The 25890-nt window shown below is 40.8% G+C and overlaps 1 protein-coding gene and 1 long non-coding RNA gene across 4 annotated transcripts in view; one reads left to right on the forward strand and one right to left on the reverse strand.

Moving 5' to 3' along the window:
- The window catches only part of cep162 (centrosomal protein 162), a 76708-nt gene that overhangs the window by 7470 nt on the left and 43348 nt on the right, over positions 1–25890 (reverse strand). Inside the window, exons 3-22 of one of the 3 annotated variants that reach the window (XM_007543057.2) lie at positions 24475–24652; positions 24088–24149; positions 23946–24016; positions 22520–22550; positions 21087–21284; positions 20298–20373; positions 17987–18188; positions 17704–17896; positions 17468–17613; positions 17152–17277; positions 16494–16622; positions 13906–14018; positions 13710–13800; positions 13486–13612; positions 13181–13338; positions 11804–11908; positions 11478–11717; positions 11035–11253; positions 8848–9133; positions 7802–7934 (exon numbers count right to left, since the gene is read on the reverse strand). In XM_007543057.2, the coding sequence (XP_007543119.1) occupies positions 7802–7934; positions 8848–9133; positions 11035–11253; positions 11478–11717; positions 11804–11908; positions 13181–13338; positions 13486–13612; positions 13710–13800; positions 13906–14018; positions 16494–16622; positions 17152–17277; positions 17468–17613; positions 17704–17896; positions 17987–18188; positions 20298–20373; positions 21087–21284; positions 22520–22550; positions 23946–24016; positions 24088–24149; positions 24475–24652 (2884 nt within the window). Of the gene's footprint in view, positions 1–2741; positions 2875–3787; positions 4074–7801; positions 7935–8847; positions 9134–11034; positions 11254–11477; positions 11718–11803; positions 11909–13180; positions 13339–13485; positions 13613–13709; positions 13801–13905; positions 14019–16493; positions 16623–17151; positions 17278–17467; positions 17614–17703; positions 17897–17986; positions 18189–20297; positions 20374–21086; positions 21285–22519; positions 22551–23945; positions 24017–24087; positions 24150–24474; positions 24653–25890 lie in introns of all 3 variants that reach the window. The other 2 variants (XM_016666629.1, XM_007543058.2) reach the window with 2 other exon arrangements.
- LOC107834771 (uncharacterized) lies at positions 1302–6652 on the forward strand. Its single transcript, XR_001660597.1, has 2 exons — positions 1302–1404; positions 6466–6652. It is a non-coding gene; the product is annotated as an uncharacterized LOC107834771 (long non-coding RNA).

Consider the following 25890-nt stretch of genomic DNA (forward strand, 5'->3'; position numbering starts at 1 on the left):
AAACTGGCATTGAACTCAATTGTTTTAAGTAAAGTCAAAGTGAAAAGTTCCTTTAAGTTTTGAGTTAAATGAACACAAAACAGTAAGTTGTCATAACAAAAGCAAAAGAATTAAGTGAAATTAATGTAAATAAGTCCATAAGATGAACTGCAGCACAAATACACTTTTTAGAGTGTATTAGCGTTTATTAGCGCAGAACTAACAGCTACATTCCAGTGTAGCTGGAACTGCTGACATGTCAGACAGTTGAGCCATCCCAGCTTTATGACCAGTGATGGCATAATTACTTTGAAAAAATAACTTTAATTGGATAACTGATTACTCCTAGAAAAAGTAACTTAGTTAGATTACTGATTACTTGATTTGGAAAGTAACTAAGTTACCGTATTTTCCGCACTATAAGGCGCACTGGATGCTACAGTAGAGGCTGGAGTTACATTATGCATCCACTGGATGGAACTGCACTAAACGGAATGTCAATAAAACAGTCCGACTCCGGTCAGTGAGGAGAGCCTTCCGCGACTGGGCCGGAGACATGGCCGGACGATTCTCCATTTGCGCACAGCATGTTCGTGTAGAACGTGGTGCTAAATGTCCTGCATGTCTGCAGGTCATTTTGCACCACGTTCTCCTGATTCTAGACGGTCGGTATACCGTAGGTATATAGGTCAGTCAAACTTTATCAGTAGATTACAAACCAGCGAGCTGACAGCATGCACCGCGCGCTTCTTCTTCTATGGGGGAAAATGAAGTCGGTGGTTGCTTACCATAGACCTGTTGTGGCTCAAAAAATATCCATATATAAGGTTTATAAGGCGCACTGTCGGCTTTTGATGAAATTGAAGGTTTTTAGGTGCGCTGAAAGTACCGTATTTTCCGCACTCGGAAAATACGGTACTTTCAGTAGATGCTAACAACAACGCTCTGCCACCTGTGAAAATTACATTGATCTTTGCCAATACTTAATTGCAAGTTATTTTATAGTAGTAACATCAACAATGTGTCTCCACTTATACGGTTGAACTGAAGGGGAGATTGTTTAATAATTACAACAGTACAAAAAGAAAAAAACTTTAGTAATGTGTGCATGTTTTTGTGTGTTCCAGTATTTGTCTGGAAAACTATAAATAGGATTTTAGACTTCCCCCTCCCTGTCCAGGTTGTGTGTTACGGCCCTGCGTTTGGTGTCAGAGGGCAGCGCACAGAGCTCCTCCTGCCACTCTACAACTCAGATGTCCCGCTGCACAGATTTCTGACACTTATCTTAATATTAATAATATTAATATTAAGATAATATTATAATGGCGTTTAGTTGCACAACTTTACGGACACGTGCGTTGTTCATATTAGTCTCGACGTTTTCAGTTTTTTGGAGCGCAACGCAAAGCTCGAAGTCATTCACAGGTAATATGAATGATGTTGACACAGCGAACGGATCATCCGGGAAATGATGGACAGGGAGAGCCTGACTAAAACTAACTGGATGTCAGACAAATTCTGGGTTTTATGTCTGCTTATTTGCAAGGCCAAAAACCGCAAGCAGCGCCTCATTAAATCTGCAAGCTACTTTCGAAAAAAACAACAACAAAAAAAAAAAAAACAAAGACGTCCAAAGCTGCTTATAATGGGACTTGGCAAGCAAAAATAGAAAATAGAGATGACGCCTGTGCACTTGTGTACATAGGAGGGGGGAAAAAAATGTCATGTAAACAAAAATAGTTCCTGTTTTATCAGCAACAAAATGCGTTTCTCCCTCCATTATAAATCTCCATTATTTATGTTTCTGTCGCTGTTGATAGTTATCAACAGCGTGTGATAACTGCGTGTGTAGGGTGGTGTGTAGAAGAAATAAAAATTAAATGACAAAAGAAATTAGTAACGCACAGTAACGCAAAGTGATTTTGATAAGTAACTGTAGTCTGACTACTGGATTTGAAATAGCAACGCTAATCGTTACTGAAAAAAGTGGTTCGACGTCAGTAATGTGTTCGACGTCAGTAATGTGTTCGACTTCAGTAATGTGTTACTAAGTAACGCGTTACTGACATCACTGTTTATAACTAGAAAGCATCTCCATTATTTTAGTGGGCAACCAACCTATACACGATTCCTCTGTTTAGAATAAACGTCCACTATTTATTCTAATAAATAGAATATTATTAAAGTATTCTATTTATTCCTCAATCACAGCAAAGGACTCTCTGGGACATTGTCTGCCTTTAAATCCTGGCTGAACGCTCTGCGGTACAAACAAGCATGGATGTCTTTAATTTGGAATTTTTTCTTTAAAATTTATTATTTTTAATTTCTGTGAGATTAACTAGAAATTAAAAATAATTTTTTAATTTCTAGTTAAGGGCACATAAGGTTTTTAGGGCACCTTATGTGCCCTAAAAACACCTTTTAAATAAAATATATAATAATTATTATTTTAAATACTGATACAAGCAAGGACTGTTGCCATGGTTATTGCTTCACATGGTGGCAGCTTCCAGGGATTTATACTGATTGACATATGTGACAGGGTGGACCAGCAGCTGCACTCTATTTCCCACAAATTGGAATTTATAAAGGAAAGGTGTGTGTGTGTATGCAGCGCTTTATACATCTGAATTTTTTTGTGCGCCACACTTTTCTAAATTTTCTAAATTTGTCCGCAAGACAATTTTTAGTGTGAAAACTGTGCACTCTTTCATGCATGAGGCCCCTGTAGATTGATTGATTGATTCAGATGTACAGACCTGAACAGTTCCTCCTTTGCCTGAACAGCGTTGGCCTTCAGTTCCTCCTTCTCCTGCTTACTCTGCTGCTGAAGCAATTCCACATGCCGACTCAGAGCCTCGTTCTCCTGCTGCAGCTCAGAGACATGGCTTCCTGACAACAGGAGGGACATCCATCAGACGGGAAGTCAAAAGCAGACTGACCTCATGACCTCTACTGCCTCATTAAAGTAAAAGATCAGGTAGCTTATGTTGCCCTGCAATGGACTGGCGACCTGTCCAGGGTGACCCCGCCTCTTGCCTGTTCACGACCACAAGCGTGTTGAAAATGGATGAATCAATTAAATAAGTAATTTTGTAATCATTTAATAGTTAACCCCTTAACCCACACTGGAATGTCTGGTGCCGTTTTTCTGGGACTGAGATTTAAGTGTTTAAACTCTGCCGGTGTCCACCATAACGCTTTTATTGGGCAGTCTAGAACCTCCCCTTTTGATTGACACCACATTCGACCAGTAATGCTAGGAAAGGCTTTTTCCGAGCCAAAAATATCCAGAGAGCGACTTGAGCTCGTTTTGACATGCCAGTATTATTTTTCTGGAATATTTCTGACTGGTCAACTCAGAAACTAAATCTAAAGCCACTGATGTGTAGCCAACACGTGTCCTGTCATAAGGATACAAGGCATTTAGGGGTTTATTTTGACAAGTCAAAATAAACTTGACTTGTCAAAATAAGTCATACCACGCATACCGTGTATGCATGGTATGTAACCACCATACTGCATATGCAGTGTATGCGTGGTTACATACACTTATTTTGTGTGTAACCATGCACAATGTATGCGTTTTTGCTGTGTCCAAATCACGGTCAAAGTCTGTGCACCCTCATGTGTTTACAGGACTAGCGTATCGTTAGAAGGGGGCAGCAGGGGAGCAAAGAAGGAGAGGGTACTTGGGAGAGGGCGCGCGTGAAGGAGAGAAGCTGAGAAGGGTCTAGTTTGGCTTCTAGTTGCTGTAGGACTATATGAAACTGGACTATATATATAGGACTATATGAGAGCAGACCTGTGAACACAGAAGGCTGGTAAGTCTTCTCATACTGAGCTGCAGGAAATCTTCCTGCCTGTGTGCTGCCGTCTGCTGCAGCAGAAGATTCCTGGGCTCTGCTCTCTGCTGAGTGGCTCTCTGATCGCTGGCGTGGCATAGACAGCATGCTCCTGCGCTCCCTCTGCAGCCTCTCTATGGTCCGGCTCAGCTCCTGAATGCTGCGGCTCTTAGTGGCCAGCTCCTGGTTCAGCCGCTCGATCCGGCCTCCAAATGCCGCCTCAGCTTGGTGCTGGTGTGGCTGTGCCTGGACGGGGGAACAAGTTTATAGGCAAAAGTATTCATCCCCATTGCAAACTCCCCACAGATCTGGGAGAAGTTACTTTATCAATCACTGAAGGGATTAGGATGGGGATCAATTACAATCCAATCTACATTACAATAATAAAGATCTGCTGCTGTTGTATCAACCTCCCAGACCTTTCAGGTCTTCTGGTTCTGGTCTGGTCTGAATCCAGAACCAAATATGCAGAAGATCTATTATATGATTTCATAATAGACCTTATTATAGTTCGAAGGCACTGAAGGACTGTTTCACCATAGAGCTATATTAATAAAGTAAATAAAGTATATTCTATACAATTCTGATGTATATTTGCTTAATAATTTTGATTACACCATTTGGCAAAATGTAATGTTTACAGGTCATTCTCAAAAAATTAGCATATTGTGATAAAGTTCATTATTTTCCATAATGTAATGATAAAAATTAAACTGTCATATATTTTAGATTCATTGCACACCAACTGAAATATTNGGATTATACCCACTATTCAAAACCACATGGTGTTTATTCCAGAATCAATTCTAGCATATAATCAATTATATGCTAACAAATGAGAGAACTACATAGAGTAGGATGTAGGATTGATATCAGATGTCTCTGATCAATTTATGAATGATTCACCTGAACAGCAGAAAGAAAAGTACTTTGTGGAGACTAAATGAAGGAATATTAAATAACAAGGGTCTAATTAGTAAGAAGAAGTAAAAGAGGAGATAATCTGATATAGAGGAAAATGATAATGGTGAAGTAGATCGATTAATACTATACTAAAATACTATGGGATGCCCTGAAGACAAGAATATGGGGGAAAATGATTTCTTACACAGCTGAAAAAAGCTAGATAAGTATAAGAGTGACTTAAATTTGTCATGTTAAACCTCCTTATGTTATAAAAACTTAGCAAATTGAGTTGGATGATCATAATAAATTGAGTTGGTCAGACGTAGGATACGAAACTGGCATTGAACTCAATTGTTTTAAGTAAAGTCAAAGTGAAAAGTTCCTTTAAGTTTTGAGTTAAATGAACACAAAACAGTAAGTTGTCATAACAAAAGCAAAAGAATTAAGTGAAATTAATGTAAATAAGTCCATAAGATGAACTGCAGCCCAAATACACTTTTTGCGCTAATAAACGTATTAGCGTTTATTAGCGCAGAACTAACAGCTACACTAGTGTTACCAGTGTAGCTGGAACTGCTGACATGTCAGACAGTTGAGCCATCCCAGCTTTTATGACCAGTGATGGCATAATTACTTTGAAAAAATAACTTTAATTGGATAACTGATTACTCCTAGAAAAAGTAACTTAGTTAGATTACTGATTACTTGATTTGGAAAGTAACTAAGTTACCGTATTTTCCGCACTATAAGGCGCACTGGATGCTACAGTAGAGGCTGGAGTTACATTATGCATCCACTGGATGGAACTGCACTAAACGGAATGTCAATAAAACAGTCCGACTCCGGTCAGTGAGGAGAGCCTTCCGCGACTGGGCCGGAGACATGGCCGGACGATTCTCCATTTGCGCACAGCATGTTCGTGTAGAACGTGGTGCTAAATGTCCTGCATGTCTGCAGGTCATTTTGCACCACGTTCTCCTGATTCTAGACGGTCGGTATACCGTAGGTATATAGGTCAGTCAAACTTTATCAGTAGATTACAAACCAGCGAGCTGACAGCATGCACCGCGCGCTTCTTCTTCTATGGGGGAAAATGAAGTCGGTGGTTGCTTACCATAGACCTGTTGTGGCTCAAAAAATATCCATATATAAGGTTTATAAGGCGCACTGTCGGCTTTTGATGAAATTGAAGGTTTTTAGGTGCGCTGAAAGTACCGTATTTTCCGCACTCGGAAAATACGGTACTTTCAGTAGATGCTAACAACAACGCTCTGCCACCTGTGAAAATTACATTGATCTTTTCCAATTCTTAATTGCAAGTTATTTTATAGTAGTAACATCAACAATGTGTCTCCACTTATACGGTTGAACTGAAGGGGAGATTGTTTAATAATTACAACAGTACAAAAAGAAAAAAACTTTAGTAATGTGTGCATGTTTTTGTGTGTTCCAGTATTTGTCTGGAAAACTATAAATAGGATTTTAGACTTCCCCCTCCCTGTCCAGGTTGTGTGTTACGGCCCTGCGTTTGGTGTCAGAGGGCAGCGCACAGAGCTCCTCCTGCCACTCTACAACTCAGATGTCCCGCTGCACAGATTTCTGACACTTATCTTAATATTAATAATTATAATGGCGTTTAGTTGCACAACTTTACGGACACGTGCGTTGTTCATATTAGTCTCGATGTTTTCAGTTTTTTGGAGCGCAACGCAAAGCTCGAAGTCATTCACAGGTAATATGAATGATGTTGAGCTTCTTAAAGACACAGCGAACGGATCATCCGGGAAATGATGGACAGGGAGAGCCTGACTAAAACTAACTGGATGTCAGACAAATTCTGGGTTTTATGTCTGCTTATTTGCAAGGCCAAAAACCGCAAGCAGCGCCTCATTAAATCTGCAAGCTACTTTCGAAAAAAACAACAACAAAAAAAAAAAAAACAAAGACGTCCAAAGCTGCTTATAATGGGACTTGGCAAGCAAAAATAGAAAATAGAGATGACGCCTGTGCACTTGTGTACATAGGAGGGGGGAAAAAAATGTCATGTAAACAAAAATAGTTCCTGTTTTATCAGCAACAAAATGCGTTTCTCCCTCCATTATAAATCTCCATTATTTATGTTTCTGTCGCTGTTGATAGTTATCAACAGCGTGTGATAACTGCGTGTGTAGGGTGGTGTGTAGAAGAAATAAAAATTAAATGACAAAAGAAATTAGTAACGCACAGTAACGCAAAGTGATTTTGATAAGTAACTGTAGTCTGACTACTGGATTTGAAATAGCAACGCTAATCGTTACTGAAAAAAGTGGTTCGACGTCAGTAATGTGTTCGACGTCAGTAATGTGTTCGACTTCAGTAATGTGTTACTAAGTAACGCGTTACTGACATCACTGTTTATAACTAGAAAGCATCTCCATTATTTTAGTGGGCAACCAACCTATACACGATTCCTCTGTTTAGAATAAACGTCCACTATTTATTCTAATAAATAGAATATTATTAAAGTATTCTATTTATTCCTCAATCACAGCAAAGGACTCTCTGGGACATTGTCTGCCTTTAAATCCTGGCTGAACGCTCTGCGGTACAAACAAGCATGGATGTCTTTAATTTGGAATTTTTTCTTTAAAATTTATTATTTTTAATTTCTGTGAGATTAACTAGAAATTAAAAATAATTTTTTAATTTCTAGTTAAGGGCACATAAGGTTTTTAGGGCACCTTATGTGCCCTAAAAACACCTTTTAAATAAAATATATAATAATTATTATTTTAAATACTGATACAAGCAAGGACTGTTGCCATGGTTATTGCTTCACATGGTGGCAGCTTCCAGGGATTTATACTGATTGACATATGTGACAGGGTGGACCAGCAGCTGCACTCTATTTCCCACAAATTGGAATTTATAAAGGAAAGGTGTGTATGCAACGCTTTATACATCTGAATTTTTTTGTGTGCCACACTTTTCTAAATTTGTCCGTAAGACAATTTTTAGTGTGAAAACTGCGCACTCTTTCATGCATAAGGCCCCTTGTAGCGTCAGTAAGTTGATTCAGATGTACAGACCTGCACAGTTCCTCCTTTGCCTGAACAGCGTTGGCCTTCAATTCCTCCTTCTCCTGCTTACTCTGCTGCTGAAGCAGTTCCACATGCCGACTCAGAGCCTCGTTCTCCTGCTGCAGCTCAGAGACATGGCTTCCTGACAACAGGAGGGACATCCATCAGACGGGAAGTCAAAAGCAGACTGACCTCATGACCTCTACTGCCTCATTAAAGTAAAAGATCAGGTAGCTTATGTTGCCCTGCAATGGACTGGCGACCTGTCCAGGGTGACCCCGCCTCTTGCCTGTTCACGACCACAAGCGTGTTGAAAATGGATGAATCAATTAAATAAGTAATTTTGTAATCATTTAATAGTTAACCCCTTAACCCACACTGGAATGTCTGGTGCCGTTTTTCTGGGACTGAGATTTAAGTGTTTAAACTCTGCCGGTGTCCACTATGACACTTTTATTGGGCAGTCTAGAACCTCCCCTTTTGATTGACACCGCATTCGACCAGTAATGTTAGGAAAGGCTTTTTCCGAGCCAAAAATATCCAGAGAGCGACTTGAGCTCGTTTTGACATGCCAGTATTATTTTTCTGGAATATTTCTGACTGGTCAACTCAGAAACTAAATCTAAAGCCACTGATGTGTAGCCAACACGTGTCCTGTCATAAGGATACAAGGCATTTAGGGGTTTATTTTGACAAGTCAAAATAAACTTGACTTGTCAAAATAAGTCATACCACGCATACCGTGTATGCATGGTATGTAACCACCATACTGCATATGCAGTGTATGCGTGGTTACATACACTTATTTTGTGTGTAACCATGCACAATGTATGCGTTTTTGCTGTGTCCAAATCACAGTCAAAGTCTGTGCTCCCTCATGTGTTTACAGGACTAGTGTATCGTTAGAAGAGGGCAGCAGGGGAGCAAAGAAGGAGAGGGTACTTGGGAGAGGGCGCGCGTGAAGGAGAGAAGCTGAGAAGGGTCTAGTTTGGCTTCTAGTTGCTGTAGGACTATATGAAACTGGACTATATATATAGGACTATATGAGAGCAGACCTGTGAACACAGAAGGCTGGTAAGTCTTCTCATACTGAGCTGCAGGAAATCTTCCTGCCTGTGTGCTGCCGTCTGCTGCAGCAGAAGATTCCTGGGCTCTGCTCTCTGCTGAGTGCCTCTCTGATCGCTGGCGTGGCATAGACAGCATGCTCCTGCGCTCCCTCTGCAGCCTCTCTATGGTCTGGCTCAGCTCCTGAATGCTGCGGCTCTTAGTGGCCAGCTCCTGGTTCAGCCGCTCGATCCGGCCTCCAAATGCCGCCTCAGCTTGGTGCTGGTGCGGCTGTGCCTGGACGGGGGAACAAGTTTATAGGCAAAAGTATTCATCCCCATTGCAAACTCCCCACAGATCTGGGAGAAGTTACTTTATCAATCACTGAAGGGATTAGGATGGGGATCAATTACAATCCAATCTACATTACAATAATAAAGATCTGCTGCTGTTGTATCAACCTCCCAGACCTTTCAGGTCTTCTGGTTCTGGTCTGGTCTGAATCCAGAACCAAACATGCAGAAGATCTATTATATGATTTCATAATAGACCTTATTATAGTTCGAAGGCACTGAAGGACTGTTTCACCATAGAGCTATATTAATAAAGTAAATAAAGTATATTCTATACAATTCTGATGTATATTTGCTTAATAATTTTGATTACACCATTTGGCAAAATGTAATGTTTACAGGTCATTCTCAAAAAATTAGCATATTGTGATAAAGTTCATTATTTTCCATAATGTAATGATAAAAATTAAACTGTCATATATTTTAGATTCATTGCACACCAACTGAAATATTACAGGTCTTTTATTGTTTTAATACTGATGATTTTGGCATATAGCTCATGAAAACCCAAAATTCCTATCTAAAAAAATTAGCATATTTCATCCGACCAATAAAAGAAATGTGTTTTAATACCAAAAATGTCAACCTTCAAATAATTATGTTCAGTTATGCACCCAATACTTGGTCGGGAATCCTTTTGCAGAAATGACTGCTTCAATGTGGCGTGGCATGGAGGCAATCAGCCTGTGGCACTGCTGAGGGTTAGGGTTATGGGCCTCCATAACAATGGAGGCCCAGGATGCTTCGATAGCGGCCTTAAGCTCATCCAGAGGGTTGGGTCTTGTGTCTCTCAACTTTCTCTTCACAATATCCCTCAGATTCTCTATGGGGTTCAGGTCAGGAGAGTTGGCAGACATGGTCAGTAAACCAGTGGTTTTAGCACTGAGCAGGTGCCAGGTCGTGCTGGAAAATTAAATCTTCATCTCCATAAAACTTTTCAGCAGATGGAAGCATGAAGTGCTCCACAATGTCCTGGTGGCTAGCTGCATTGACCTTGCCCTTGATAAAACACAGTGGACCAACACCAGCAGCTGACATGGCACCCCAGACCATCACTGACTTGACACTGGACTTCTGGCATTTTGGCATTTCCTTCTCCCCAGTCTTCCTCCAGACTGGCACCTTGATTTCCAAATGACATGCAAAATTTGCTTTCATCCGAAAAAAGTACTTTGGACCTCTGAGCAACAGTCCAGTGCTGCTTCTCTCGGCAGAAGCCCAGGTCAGGCGCTTCTGCCGCCGTTTCTGGTTAAAAAGTGGGAATGCAGCATCTGTAGCCCATTTCCTACACACGCCTGTGCACGGTGGCTATGGATGTTTCTACTCCAGACTCAGTCCACTGCTTCTGCAGGTCCCCCAAGGTCTGGAATCGGCCCTTCTCCGCAATCTTCCTCAGGGTCCGGTCACCTTTTCTCGTGCAGCGTTTCCTGCCACACTTTTTCCTTCCCACTGAGGTGCCTTGATACAGCACTCTGGGAACAGCCTATTCGTTCAGAAATTTCTTTCTGTGTCTTACCCTCTTGCTTGAGGGTGTCAATGATGACTTTCTGGACAGCAGTCAGGTCGGCAGTCTTACCCATGATTGCGGTTTTGAGTAATGAACCAGGCTGGGAGTTTTTAAAAGCCAGAAATATTTCAGTTGGTGTGCAATGAATCTAAAATATATGACAGTTTAATTTTTATCATTACATTATGGAAATTAATGAACTTTATCACAATATGCAAATTTTTTGAGAATGACCTGTATTGCATAACCAATAACTGCATGATGTAATTGGCCCTGTTGCTGAAGTGTGAAGCAGCATCGCTGACTGCTTTTCTTCAGCTTCAGTCACTCAGGCTGACCTTGTGTTTGAGCTGCTGCTGCAGAGACTCTATCTGGTCCTGCAAACGTTTGTCTTTCTGTTGGTGCCTGTCATGGACCCGCCGCAGCTCCTCTTCCAGAAACTGACATTTACACATCCATGCATCTGACCCCACCTCCGCTACTGTGGCCGCTGCTGCGGGCGGCTGTCTTTGTTCCAGCTGCTGCTCCAGTTCACATATCTGTTGCTCGTAGCACAGCTACAAAATACAACACACAAATACTCAGCAAGTGCCGGTCCTTTTCCTGACAAATTTCTTGCATCAAATTAATAATTTTCTTTTTAAGTTATTTGTTGTGATGAATGTAAATGAGCCAATCAAGAGTGTAATTTTTTTGTATAAATAAAGAATTATATAGAAGCATCTAAACGCGACAGAGGTAGGCGTCATAGATTTTCTCATGCTGCAGCTGCAGCTGTGACCTTGATCTGGTGGAACTGTTGCTCTATGGTTCTCAGGGTTCGCTTGGCCTCTTCATCGTGCCTTTCCAGCTCAGACTCCAGCCGCTGAATCCTACGCTCCAGCAGAACATTGACTGTGTTGGGGGGGTGCGTCCCGCTGGAGGTGGCCTTCTCCCCACCACCAGCTATGGCTGCAGCATAGATGAGGGCTGGTAGCGAGTTTGGGTTCCTGCTTCTCAGGATCTGCTCTAATTCTTTCACCTGGTGAGCACAGGAGCAGTTAGCTGTACTGCAGATGCATAAAGGTGAGTTGGCTAGTCTGATGAATGTGTTTTGTCTGGAGGAACCTGCCGCTGCAGATCCTGCATTCTCTTTGTGTCTGCAGGTCTGTCTCTGGCCTTCCTCAGCACATTGCTGCTTCTTTTGCCTACTTCCCTCTTCAGGTGTTCCACCTGGAACAGAAACAAGCTGCTAGTCACTGCTTGCAATGCTAGACTGGAGTTGAAATTCTGTAAATTTGGACTTGAGTTGTAGCTAATAGAACAATTTAGTTTTGTTCAAATGGTTCATTTGAACAGTTCTTTTTCAGCTATTGCAGCTATTACAATTCCTGAAGGTCACAATTAAATTATTTCCATGAAGGTTCTGCCTTTAAAATAACTCTCTTCACTACTGTTTCTTTGTTAATTTAAGAGATTTTTCCAACTCTTTCCTCCGCAGACGAGTTTAAGACCTCAGTCTGTGCCACCAACCAAACTATTTCAATGACCTCTACCATGACCTCAAATATCCTCCAGACTTACACCAGAAGCCAGCTAATAGTTACAAAAAGGAGAACATCAGTGGGAGAATTCATTCCAATTAAATTTTCAATTCAGTTTATTTATATTGCACTGATTCACAACAGTCATGTGTCAGGAACTATATAAAAAAGGCCATTCAGTCCAATCACACATACATCCCAAATTAACTTGATGTGTCAAATAACACATCAAGTTCAGCTCATTATTCATAGTTTATAAAAGTTTCTGTTTAAAGAAGCCCAGCAGAAAGCTTAGTCACTGAATGAATGCTTCATGAGGAGCATTCAGTCCTGAAGCAGATGGCAACAGTACAATCCCTTCTGTTGTCTAATTGACTTTACAGTAATCCCTCATACTCAGCGTACATGTAGTAACAGAAAAAAACTCGTTTAGCAAGAAGGAACCTCCAGCAGAATCAGAACCTGGCTGATCACTGGTCAGTGATCAGCCATGACCAACTGGAGGTTTGAGAAGATAGAGGAGAGAAACAAAAAGAAACAGAACCAAAGATTCAAGAGTACTTTCTGTTAGAGAAAAGGTAAAAAGTTAATTAAAATGACTTTAGGTCGAATGCTATCTAATTATTATACTGAAGACAAAGAGAGATTAAAAGAGAATATTTCCTAAAAGAAATCGGCATGCAGTCATATGTATTATTTGTGTATACATACTTGGATTCATTTTCAACTGAATGTCTGATGATACTATAACTCCAAACAAGAAAACACATCCTGACAGTTTGAACATAATCTTTATGAGGAGTCACGTCTGCAGGGAAGAAGTCCATCTGAGTCTCAGCTCAGAGACGAACACCTTTTATCTCCATGAAACTTTATATTTGCTCCTCCCAAACTAAAGACAAAATCCATCCACAGTTTGTTCTTCATTCCATAAACATGCAGCATCAGGGAGAATCCCCACCTGTTCTTTGAGTTGGAGTATCTCAGCTGTTGCTGCTTTTAGCCGGCCAGCATCTCTGTCCAGCAGCTCCTGGTTCTCTGCAAACCACCGCAGTTTGTTCTTGAGAGCTGCCACCTCCTCCCTGTGCTGCTGCAGGCCCTGCAGCTCAGATATCTCATCTGAAACACATCAAACCAGCAGTCTGTCTGAAAGGACTCTCAGCTCCAGGAGACCCAGGGTTCGAGTCAGATGATCAGATGATGTAGATGTTTATCATGCAAACAAGTTTAGGACTAATACAAAGTCCAGCCATGAGCTGCTGTGACCTGAGGTGGAGAAGGTCTGCACTTTGGCCAGCTGCTGCTCTTGTTTCATCAGCTGCAGCTCCACCTGCAGGGACTGCTTCTCCTGCTCCAGCCTGCTGTTCTCCTCACACAGCCTGGTCTCGTTCTGCTGCACGCGTGCACATGCACACACACACGTTATATTATATTATGGAAGATGACTGGGACCAGCACCATACAAACACTTTATCCACAACGTTAGAAACCTGGCGGGTGTTGATTTGAGCCAACAAGTCAGAGATGCGTTTAGTGTGATCCATGGCGCACACAGGCCTGGAGCTTTTTCTCAGCTGCTCCCTGATGAAGATGGAAATCACAAACATTTTTGTGAGAAAAAACATTTGACAAAAATAAAAGAGATAAAGCTCTCACAGCTCACTGCTCTGCTGAGCAAACAGTTACCTGGTGACAGCCAGCTGGCTGAGCAGCTCCTGGTTCTCATTAAACATGGCCTCCTGATTGGCTTTACTCCTGCTCTGTTCAGCCTTCATCTCTACATACAGCTTCTCATTCTCCTGTAAGACACATTCAATTTTACTGCACATTGGATAGGCCACTCCAGAACCTTAATATGCTTCTTATGGAGTCACTCCGAAGCACATCATATCCTGGCTGTGTGGTTCAGGTCATTGTCATGTTGGAAGATCCAGCCACGACCCATCCTCAATGCACTAACTGAGGTGAGGAATCAGCCCAGAACTACATCATTGACTACTGGTCAATGACGTGAAAAGAGCTGGCACCTCTGTTTCCAAAGTTACTGTGGGTAATATACCAAGACGTCATCGTTTAAAATCATGCATGGCACGGAAGGTTCACCTGCTTAAATCAGCACATGTCTAGGCCCGTCTTAAGTTTGTCCATGACAAGGCCTGTCACAGTAATCAATAAATCAATTAATCACACGATAAATTAAAACAAGCTCAATAATTTCCATTGGCATGATTTATCGCTTTCTCGTTTTCTCTCTTTCTACCAAAAACAGGATGATTTCATAATTTATTTTATTTGTTGTTTCTGTTGTTTTCTTGTGTTCTTGCATTCTTTTGTCATTACCATTAGTAGTTGAAAACGGTCTCAAAACAACAATATTATCATTTACTGCAAAAACCTCTGGGACAATGCATCATCCAGCAAAATTTGTTATTGTGACAGGCCTACCCATGACTATTTTGATGATCAAGAGGAGTCATGGGATAAATTTTGGTCAGATGAGACCAAAATAGAACTTTTTGATCTTGAGGTGCATGCACACCAAAAGTGTTTCGAGCGTCAGGCGCTTTTGGTTTACATTCAAAGTGTAAGTGGAGGTGCATTGAGGACCGTTATGGCGCGTTTCGAGCGTCTAGCAAGGCGAGATTTGAACAGTTTGGAGCGTTTTGAGTGTTTGAAGCATCAAGAGCATTCAACAGAAAACAATGACTAGAGCTGACGTGTCTGACATGCCCTCAACATGCCTCCACATAGACTTTGAACCAAAGTCTATGTGGCGCAAAAAGCTTGGTGTAGAACAAAATTTCAAGCGTCTGCATTCAAAGTGCACATGCGTCGAACTTGAAGTGTCAGACGCATTTTTGACACGTGTAACACTTTTGGTATGAACGCACCATTAATTCCACTCTCTGTGTTTGGAGGATGAAGAAAAACAGCCCCCCAACCTACTGTGAAGCTTGGGGGTGGAAGCATTATGCTTTGGGGGTTTTTGGGGGTGTTTTTCTGCACATGTGACAGGACGACTGCACTGTATTAAGGAGAGGATGACCGGTGCCATGTATTGCGAGAATTTGGGGAACAACCTCCTTCCCTTCCTTAGGATCACCTAAGGAAGGATGTCACCTTGAGGCGTATCAACGCCACAAGGTGACATCTTGCATGGAGCCCCAGACCAAGGGAGATTGACAATCATGTTTAGCTTCTTCCATTTTCTAATAATTTCTCCAACAGTTGATCTTTTTTTAGCAAGCTGTTTGGCAATTGCCCCGTAGTCCTTTCCAGCCTTGTGGTGGTCTTCAATTTAGTCTCTTGTGTCTTTTCAATTTGGTCTCTTGTGTCTTTGGACAGCTCTTTGGTCTTAGCCTTGTTAGTAGTTGGAGTCTTACTGTTTGTAGGTAGTGGATAGGAGTCTAACAACCTAAACAGGTGCTTCTAATTTAAAATAATAAGTGAAGAGGAGGTGGACTTTTTAGAGGCAGACTAACAGGTCTTTGAAGGCCAGAATTTTTGCTGATTGGCAAATGTTCAAATACAACACAACACAGAACACAGAAATAAATTATTTATAAAAAAAAATCTAATTGTGATTTCTGGATTCTTTTTTTTTTTTTTAGATTATTTTAAGATGAAAATTTCAGACCCCTCCATGATTTCTAAGTGGAAGAATTTGCAAAGTCGAAGGGTGTTCAAATACTTATTTGCAGCAGCAACACAGAAATAAATTATTTATAAAAAATCAAATTGTGATTTCTGGATTTTTTTTTTTTTTAGATTATGTCTCTCACAATGAACCTAAGATGAAAATTTCAGACCCCTCCATAATTTCTAAGTGGAAGAATTTGCAAAGTCGAAGGGTGTTCAAATACTTATTTTCCTCACTTATAACTGCAAAAGCCTCGGAGTATTGACTGCAGCGTCTGTAGAAAGGTCTGCTTGGACTAGGACCATGAGTGGTGTTAATGTGATGTGCTTCAGTGACAGACTTCTTTCATCATTTCATAATTTGAATTGTATATGCCTGGATTTATTATGTCTGCCTCCTTCTGGTGCAGAATTATAATGCATGTCTCATTCCAATAAAAAGTAGATGAAATGTGACCTGTGTTCAGACTGCAGACTAAATGTGTTATATACACCTTTTTTGGTCTACATGACACAGAGATAGAGAAGTGGCTGACTAAACCCATGAGGAAAGGGAATTAAAAACTAAATGAGAATCAAGCCCAGGTTAAGAACAGATATTAGGACAGGTTCAGGAGGAATGGTTAGGAACAGACCTGCTGGTAACCTTTGAGGAGCATCTCCTGTTCTTTCATTTCTTTCTCTATTAGCTGGATTTTGTCCTCAGTGGCAGGATCTGCAGCCTCCAGCCATCTCCTCTGATTAGCTTCCTCTGCACTGCGCAGCTGAGTGGAACAAAGCAAACATTCACAATTGCATGGGAACAAATGGGCATTGAATATCACAACAGTCCTGACTATGTTAATTTCCTCACTCTGTGTGTTTGGAAACTGGTTTCCATGAATAAAAACCTAGCTGGATGCTTTTAACTGCAAAGCGTCTGCCAACACTGTCATTATAACCCAGTGTTGTTATAATAAGAAAATAAAATAAAAATTATAGCAAAATCTAGACTTATTTCATGTGACTGAGGTCAAACTGTTGTGTTCACAGCCAAAAAGACTTTAAAAAGAAAATGGAAGAAAAAACAAAAAAATTACCAAGTTGCTCCGATGTGTGTGTGTGTGTGTGTGTGTGTGTGTGTGTGTGTGTGTGTCGGTTGGCTACCAGAAGGAGCCACTCTGATTGAATGAACAATTATGTCATGTAAACTGGTATTTATGTGAGTAAATATCAGCTGGTGAGTGCAGGTGAATACATAGAGGAATGTTTCTGTTAGAAACTATGTATTCTAATGTGAAGTGTGTTTTGCACCTTGCTCTGCAGCAGGTAGTTCTGTTGTCTCAGAGAGTTGATGTGCTCAGCATCATCCTTCATCATCTGCAGCTCCTTTACCTTGTGGGCCAGCTGTGCTCTTAATGCCTCAATCACAGAACTGTCCTGGATCGTTTGGAAGTCAGAACACTAACTGAAGAAACTCAACACAGGCAGCATAAACCTGAGGTAACCAGCAGATCCAGCCCAGACTGATTGATTTTGTGTCATGTACACACCATGGCCTAACTGTACTGATGAGAGCAGGTGAATACATAGAATACATGATATTCACTGTGGTGAATTGTTGTCTTACTGCGAACTGAGGAGGGGCTTGTGTACAGCTGCAGTCCTGAGGCACAGCATAATGGAGACTGCTGGTGTGTATCTGCCGCTCGAGAACAGCCACCAGGGACTGAACGGATGCCACCAGCTCACTGCTCACCCTCACACCTGTCTCTACTGGCCAAACACACCATATGTTCACACATACAGCTAACAGTACCATTATAAAACAAACATATCGTTGAGATGTTCAGGGACAACAGTGACCTGCAGCAACTCCGTTATCTTGTTCTTGTTTTTTTGTGGATTTGTTTGTTGAGGGGGGGGCTTTGGGTGTGGGAGCAGCTTTGCTCATCTTCCCAGCTGCCTTGCTGTCCCCGAACCTGCCTCTGGATGGAGTGAGAGGAAGCTTCCTTTCAGACAGCATGCAGGAAAGGAACACAGAGGAGCCCTTGGATGTCTGTGAAGAACAGTGTATAAGCAAACTGAATTTCAATACGTGCGAGCATTTGTGTATATGTGTCTGCTTTCATAGTTTAGCCTTCCTCACAGTTTTTTTTTTTGTGTTGCCAACCAGTGACAGAGTTTGGGGAAAATGTTTATTCTGTTCCTGCATCAGTCTTTCCACGTCCTTCTTGATACTGGAGGTCAGGTCAAGGTTGGGCGGTTCTGTGGTTCTAGAGTAGCTCTGCCCAGGTTGCTTCAGGTCCAGCTCTGACGGAGTCACACGTGGGAACATCCTCAGTTCCTGACTGAAATCAGTTCATCAGATAGAAATGGCCATCATTGCTGATTAGATAAAAGTACAGTAAATATGGTTCCTAGACAGCTGCTTCACATTTTCCAGTTGGTAATTAGTGTGTTTATATGCTGCCACTTCCATCCATCCATTTTCTATAAACCCTTGTCCCTTAGTGGGGTTGGGAGGTGCTGGTGCCTATCTCCAGCTAATGTTCCGGGCGAGAGGCGGAGTACACCCTGGACAGGTCGCCAGTCTGTCGCAGGGCAACACAGAAACAGACAGGACAAACAACCATGCACACACACACACACTCACACCTAGGGACAATTTAGAGAGACCAATTAACCTGACAGTAGGCCTGTCGCTATAAATGATAAATCAATTAATTGCACAATCAATTAAACCTATCAACCTCATTTTAATTATCGGCTTTCTCGTTTCTTCCTGCCTTTTTTCTTTCTGTTGATGACACTGAATGAAAAAAGGCTCAACTCCAGTGCTCTCCACTGACCCTCCCTTCCCATTTCCTTAGTGTAATGTCCAGCGCACATTACACGAGTTGTCGGCCGACTGTCAGCCCATTTTCAAAACCTGAGAGACCACACATTAGCCGACAGAAATCCTAGGTATAATGGTTCAATCGGGTTCGTCATGCCATGTGGTGTCCAGCCACATGGGCACAAAATAATGACTACAAGTCCAGTTAACTCATTTTAAAATCGGGCATTAATCAATGCTTTACTAGAATCTACCTGTGATGCATGTGGATAGAGTCAGCGTAAAGTTCTGACTGAACGAAAATCATTATAACCTATTTATGTCACGTTAACAAAGAACAGCTGAAAAGTTACCAGGTTTATCAACTGTGGTAGCAATTTGGCTCCAACTCCTCCCCTTGTTATTTCTATATTCTTTCTCGAAATGTTGAACAAACATTAATGTTGTTTCCACATATCATCTCAAATGTCCGCTGGACTTCAGATTCCCTTCGTAATTTCCCCTCAGAAAGCATGGAGGAGAATCCGGGCTTTCTGATTGGCTACCTGTCACATTCAACAGGCTGCCTTAAGCTCCCAGTCGGGGAAAACCCCCGATTTAGATCGGAGCGGCCACGATCGACGATCTGCCATAACACACCACACACTGCAGGACGAAACCAATAGCGACAATATTGGAACGCCCAACGTTCTAAGGTAAAATAGGGGCAAAAAATCATGTAGTGTGAACTACTGCGTCAGGATGTGCCCATCTTCTCTATTTAAATCTAGTGATTACTGAAGGCCAATACAGTATACAGACTTCATAATCTGCACTCTTTTGGTTGAATGCAGTATTTATTTCCACTTTGGCTTTATGTTGTTTAGTTTTTATTCAAGTACGTTTTTTGTTAATGGAGACTGAGAATCCATTTTATTTTTGTTTTTGGTTGTTTTGTTAATTTAGTTAATCAGTTTCAGTGTTATGTGTTCTTTTGAAAATAAAGTGCATCTACCTATGGCAGGAAATCACATGTATTATTAGTCATTTCCATTAAATCAGTGTCGACTGGTCTTGAAACAATATTATCGTTTATCGTAATATTTTTTTAGACAATCACTCAGCAAAATTTGTTATCGTGACAGACCTACTTGACAGTCATGTTTTTGGACTGTGGGAGGAAGCCGGAGTAACTGGAGAGAATCCACCATGCACAGGGAGAACACGCAAACTCCATGTAGAAAGACCCCAGGCCGGGAATCAAACCCAGAACGTTCTTGCTGTAAGGCAACAGCTCTACCAACTGCGCCACTGTGCAGCCTGCTGCCACTTCTATAACTATTAATTGATCGTTTCATGAAATTAAAGCATATAACCTGATGCATGTGTATTAAATCTCCTTTAATGTTTGAAAGGGAGATTACAAACTCCTTTAAGATTGTTTAATACTTGTGTATTTACATAGCTACACCTATGATGGTTTATGCAGTTCAATAATCAAGCAGTATTGCTTGTGACGCTGACTGTTCTTTCTTTGTCGACATCAATAATAATGGGACTACATTATGCTTTATATTATGGCTCTAGTTCGTATTGTGTGGTAACTGTTTAATGTTTGGATGTAGAAGTCCATGGATCTAACCTGACAGGCAGAGTAAAGCCTCTGATGTGGTCTTCTGCTCGTATAGGCCTCATCAGCTCCTCTGCTGTGGGCAAATCTGAAGCATCCAAACAGAGACATCACAGCCTGGCAATTTCTAACCATCTCCTTAATCAAGAGAATCCAATTCTGACGACTGCTGTGGAAAATGCTAATCAAAAATAAGAATGTGCATTTTTATTTTACTGCAGAAAGTATGAAATGAAAATTTCAGATTAGACAACTTAATTTTAATTGTAAACTTGCAACCCCAAAGTGGGACAAATTCCAGAAAGTTGACTCAGACACCATTTGGGGGAATGTGGAACAATGTCCACACACGCATATAAGAATTTATATGTTTGTGTGGAAAGAACAATTTTACTCTTCTTTCAATTTCCACTGTCCTCCAGTGGAAATTGTGAAATTGTGTGTCTGTCTTCCAGACATCTTCAAAAAGCCTTGCACCCAAAATGGTCATTTAATAGCTTATAGAATCACATGCATAATGATGTATTATGGGAAACATCTAACCAAGAACTAAATGTACATTCAAAAAAATTTAAATGGGCAAGAAGTTAATTATAATTGTCAAGAGGACATCTGTTAAGAACCCTGACTGAGGCAAAAAGTACTAGAATACTTTAACATGGGATCTAAAGAGAATCCTTTTGGTATAAAGATGACAGTCCCACATACTGAACTACAGATGTGAAATATATTGGCTTAAACTGTGTGTGACAAAAAAGAAAAAAAATCAGCTGAAAGTTTATGTGAGAAGTGGTGTCTGACCTGAGTCGCTGGTAGAAAAAGGCTGTAGAGTCTGCTGAGCATGCTGAGGAAGAGACGGAGAGACTGGCCTGTCGGTCCTCCCTTCATCCTCTAGAGGGAGACAGCGGTGACCATCGCAGCCCTCCACAGAGTGAATCTGTCTGTATGCTTCCTGAAGTGCCTCCACGTCTGACCCTCCACTCTGTGCATATAACTGGCCTGCACAGAAAGCACATTTAGATAGACTACACAGCATTCCTGATATACCAATCATAATCATAACATAAAGTGTCTGATAACAAATCAGAATGAAATTAGAATGTTTCCCCCATATTCTCCATACTATATTACTATTACTATTTTACTATTCTCCTTAACTATATTTTTGTGCACAAAGCACAAAAATATAGTTACAGGACATTCTCTTAACTGAGAAAATTTGAAAAAGCATTTCCTCCATTTTAAGAGTTGACTTCATGTTGATGTTAATCATTGGAACTACTACAGTGCACTCCTCTAAAGGAACGGCTGTTAACAGTATAATGAGATGCATTACTGCGATGATGTGCTGAATGCAGTGTCAGAATGAGCAGGGACTTCTTAAAGAGACAGATGCTCAATTTCAGGGCGTCAAATTTATTTTAAATCATGTTTGATATATGCAGCATTTTCATAACAACTGAAGGTAACAGTTACTTGTTTATGCTACAAAATGGTACTACATGTCTGGAAAATAAATAATATTGCCCATTTAAGAAAACTGTTTATGAAAGTGTACAATTAAGTTGAGTTGAGGACTGTCAGGCACTCAGCTGCTCTGGTATGATGGGATGCTGACTCCTCAGGATCCCATCAGACCTGCTGGCTGTGGCTACAGTGAGCGTGGCTAGTCAGCCGTTTGCTAGTCAACATTGCAGTCAAGAGAGGAAACCAGGGCTGGACACCATTTCTCTTGTCAGTCAGACTGTGGCTCAATATTCAGATGTTTTAGAAATTTCTACATTGCTATTATTAATATACTTAATTAAAATAACTTTTTTTAGATGACATGCCTATGTTACACTACCTCTATCTATTGTCTCAGTGGCATCCTTTCCACTCTGGATTACCAGGGTAATCCAGAGAGTTATAGAGAAAAACTGAGAGAAATGTTGGTGAAATAACCAATATTTCTGCAACATAATGCAACGTTTTGCTGCATTATGTGTTAGGTGGTTTTTGACACAGAAAAGCTTCAGTACCAGGTTGGGACCAGTTTGACTCAACTCAACGTTTTGCTGCATTGAGCTACTCACTCTGGCTCCAAAGATTGACCATACTTGGAAGCATTCTGCCCTAGTATTATCTGACATGTCAATATGTGTCAGATATAACTGGTAAAAAGGTCCTGGAAATGGGCCAGCTGTTGAACATTTGACAGTCACACCTAAGCAGTGAAATATTCATTCCCCTACCTCTCGCAAGAGCTGGGGACAATTTAGAGTTCTGTGAAAGAGAAAGAAATGATGATTAACCCAAACAAATGAAAAGAAATGCAGAAGTACTAAACTAAGGACTTATTAGCATACTGTGATTATTCCAGCAAGTCATGCAGATTCATTTTCATGACAGAATTTTAACAATTCTAGCCAATTGCTGGTCAATAAAACAATAACAATATCTAACCTAGCAAAAAAAATAGCAATGATCAAGGTAGACTTTTTTTAATCAATAAGGCAGATGATACACATAGTGTACCAGGCAGTATGTTAGGTAAGTATTTGAAGAGATTGCAACAAGTAGTGGAAACTAATTATTCTTCTTTCAGTTTCTGTTCATACAGATACTATTGAGCTACTACACATACTATATAGTTGATAATATGAAAAATTATAGTGGATAATTATGGAAAAAGAGAAAAAAACTGTGAAATGTTTTGGTCTCCATCACCTGGCTCAATTACAGCTCATGTATTCATGTGCATAACTTGCGCAACTATTTTAGACAGTACATTTTAATTTGTTGAAATGTTTGCATGATACACAAGATACAAGATGAAGGTGAAAGCAACACTGTATTGGCTGCTGCAGCTCTCTGTCTGTCATTTGACAGATACACCTAAGCAGTGTGTCTCTGAAATGACACACTGCTGAGGTGATATTTCACCACTGATCTGAAATATTAGTACAAAAATACTACGATGATCAAAGCAAAGAAAAAGAGGACATTTTTCTCTTGGATTTTGCTCTCACATGATTAACCACAACCAAACTAAAACAACTACTGAACCAAATTCTCAACATTTTACATCAAATCCCTTTTTTTCCCTCAGATTTTCGATGTAAGGACAGTTTGTTTGAGATGTCCAACTGGTTGAGACAAGACAAATGTCACAGTCAAACTGGTGCGTCAGAAAGTGTAGTGGTGATCAAATCTTGGACTCAGAAGCAAGTACTCCAGTGCTACCGAGTAGCACTGGAGTACTACTCGGTAGTACTCCAGTGGACTGTACCTGTTTATCAAAAAATGACTGCTAGATAATTGGAAAGAAAGCATCCAGATAAGACCATCCCTAGAACATATAGACATGTTCCAAATTATCCAGCATCATCATACACTAACAATGATGAAAACTGTGTGTGGTATGCTTTAGCTTAGCTGCTATTCTCCATTTTACATGTGCGGATCATTTTGATCTAGTAGGGAAACTCTGTTTTTAACATTTTAAAAACAGAGTAGAAAAAGTGATCTCATAAACATTTCATAATAAAAAATCTAAAAGGGGATTTATAGCTGCAGCCATGCATAATGCATCTTAGATGAAGACACATAAATGTTAATATAAGATATAGATATAATATAAGCAAGAAGATAAAATAGGTAGACAGTGAATTTTCAAACCTTCGTTTGCGACTCTTTTATGCCACCCTCATCTTCAAACTCTTCACTGTTTTGTGGGTTGCCAGAATAGGCTGAGAGAAAAGAGAGATGAGAAAACCCAGAGAGACTCTAACAGGGTTGTTACTCAGAACTGCCCTCCTACCTGAAGACTCTCCCACAGCTTCTGCTGCAGCAGAAGGCTCCACTGCTGGCCCATCCTCTTTCCTACAAGGAAACTATTTCATTGATTTCATCAACTCACTCAGAGCTTTACCAAGGAACCATTGTCACACAAATGGCTGTGTCATCATGCTCAAAGGTCAAAAAATGGTGCTGAAAAGTATTGTTAGAACAGTCAAATGACAGGTCTGTCATTTGATTTCTGTCAAATCCCCTGTGAGGAGGTATGTTCCCCCTATGTTCCTTGCACAGCAAAACAGCAGAACATACCTTCCACACAGGGAAATCTTTTAAATTTACAATGCATTCTGTCTGGAGAATGTTTACAAGATTTTTTCAGTGTAATTAATGCCCTTAGCTGCTTCCATACCTGAGCTCAGTGGCAAAGGTAGAACGGCTTGAATCCAACTCTCTGTTCAGCTTGGAATAATCTATAGCTGATGAAGTTCCTGCCTCTATCTGTGCAAAGAACCTGGCTTTCTCCTCCTCCTCCTCTAGAGTGTCCAGGCCCATAGCGCTCATGTTCCCACCTGGTGTCTTCGATGACTCTGTACAAAAACAAAAATCATCAGAAGGAAGTCTGAGCCATTCTAGTTTCCAATATTATTGCAGTTAATTTTAATTTCCCACCACAGCTCTAACTATAGTTAGAGCTGTGGTGATAAAGAACGGTCTATAGACCGTTGATTCTTTATCAGATGAACCAATGCCTCTTTCCTGAGAATGATTTCAGACAAGTTATACATGTTCAGTGTTTTTCTAATAGTCATGAACTTTAACATAAAGCTCCTTGACACCTTCAGAGTGTGTAATCTAGTATTTGGTTGATTAGTTTCTTTGACACCTTAAGGGGAACTGGCTGGGATGGGAGGACTGGAGTTAAAGGGGAGTTGCTTTTCATTTGTGAGTAATGTTTGTCACTGCTCAACTTTAACTTGCCTTATAGCTCCTCCCTGACTGACCGCGAGCTGGATTCTGCTGGAGGCTTCTTTTGTTAAAAGGCAGTTCTTTCTTTCCTACTGTCCCCACTGTTAAGTTGTAAGTAGCATACTGCACATGTGTGAGATGTAAGGTAGTGGGAGGCGGGGCTAGAGCTGTAGTTTTTTCATTCTGTTGTGTGAGGAGCGCGGGAGCGCATGTTAACTGTTAATGGCGATCATTAAAGTATGGATGCTAACTCAGCAGTGTGATTACCGAGTCAACACTGGTACCAGAGGATGGCCGCTGCTGGAAATTACAAAGTTCCCCCACAGTTCGACGAGAAGACGTCTTACGAAAGTTGGAAAAATGAAATTGAAATCTGGAGACTTGTTACCGACTTGGACAAAAAAAAGCAGGCCCTAGCGGTTACCCTGTCTCTATCAGGAAGAGCGAGAGAAAGCGCGCTGGAAATCGCTGCGGAACATCTCAACGACGATACAGGAATGAGCGTTCTTTTAAACAAGCTGGATTCAGTGTTTTCAAAAGAAGAAAAGGATCGACAGTACGAAGCTTACACGGAATTTGATCGGATCGACAGACGTGGCGACACGTCCATGATGGATTACATTATCGAATTTGAACGACGGTACAACAAGTTACGTAAGTTCAAAATGGAACTACCGGATGCAGTGTTAGCATTCAAGCTATTAGACACCGCGGTGCTAAACATTAAAGACATTAAAACCACTGCAGGATACAGCCAATGGAGCAATGGCCTACTGGAAAGACACAATCACAATGCTACTTAATGTAAAGAAAGACAACAAATGGGACTGGAAAATGTAAAAAAACAAACAAAAAAAAA

This window comes from Poecilia formosa, unplaced genomic scaffold (genome assembly GCF_000485575.1).
Source record: "Poecilia formosa unplaced genomic scaffold, Poecilia_formosa-5.1.2 Scaffold759, whole genome shotgun sequence".
Taxonomy (NCBI): domain Eukaryota; kingdom Metazoa; phylum Chordata; class Actinopteri; order Cyprinodontiformes; family Poeciliidae; genus Poecilia; species Poecilia formosa.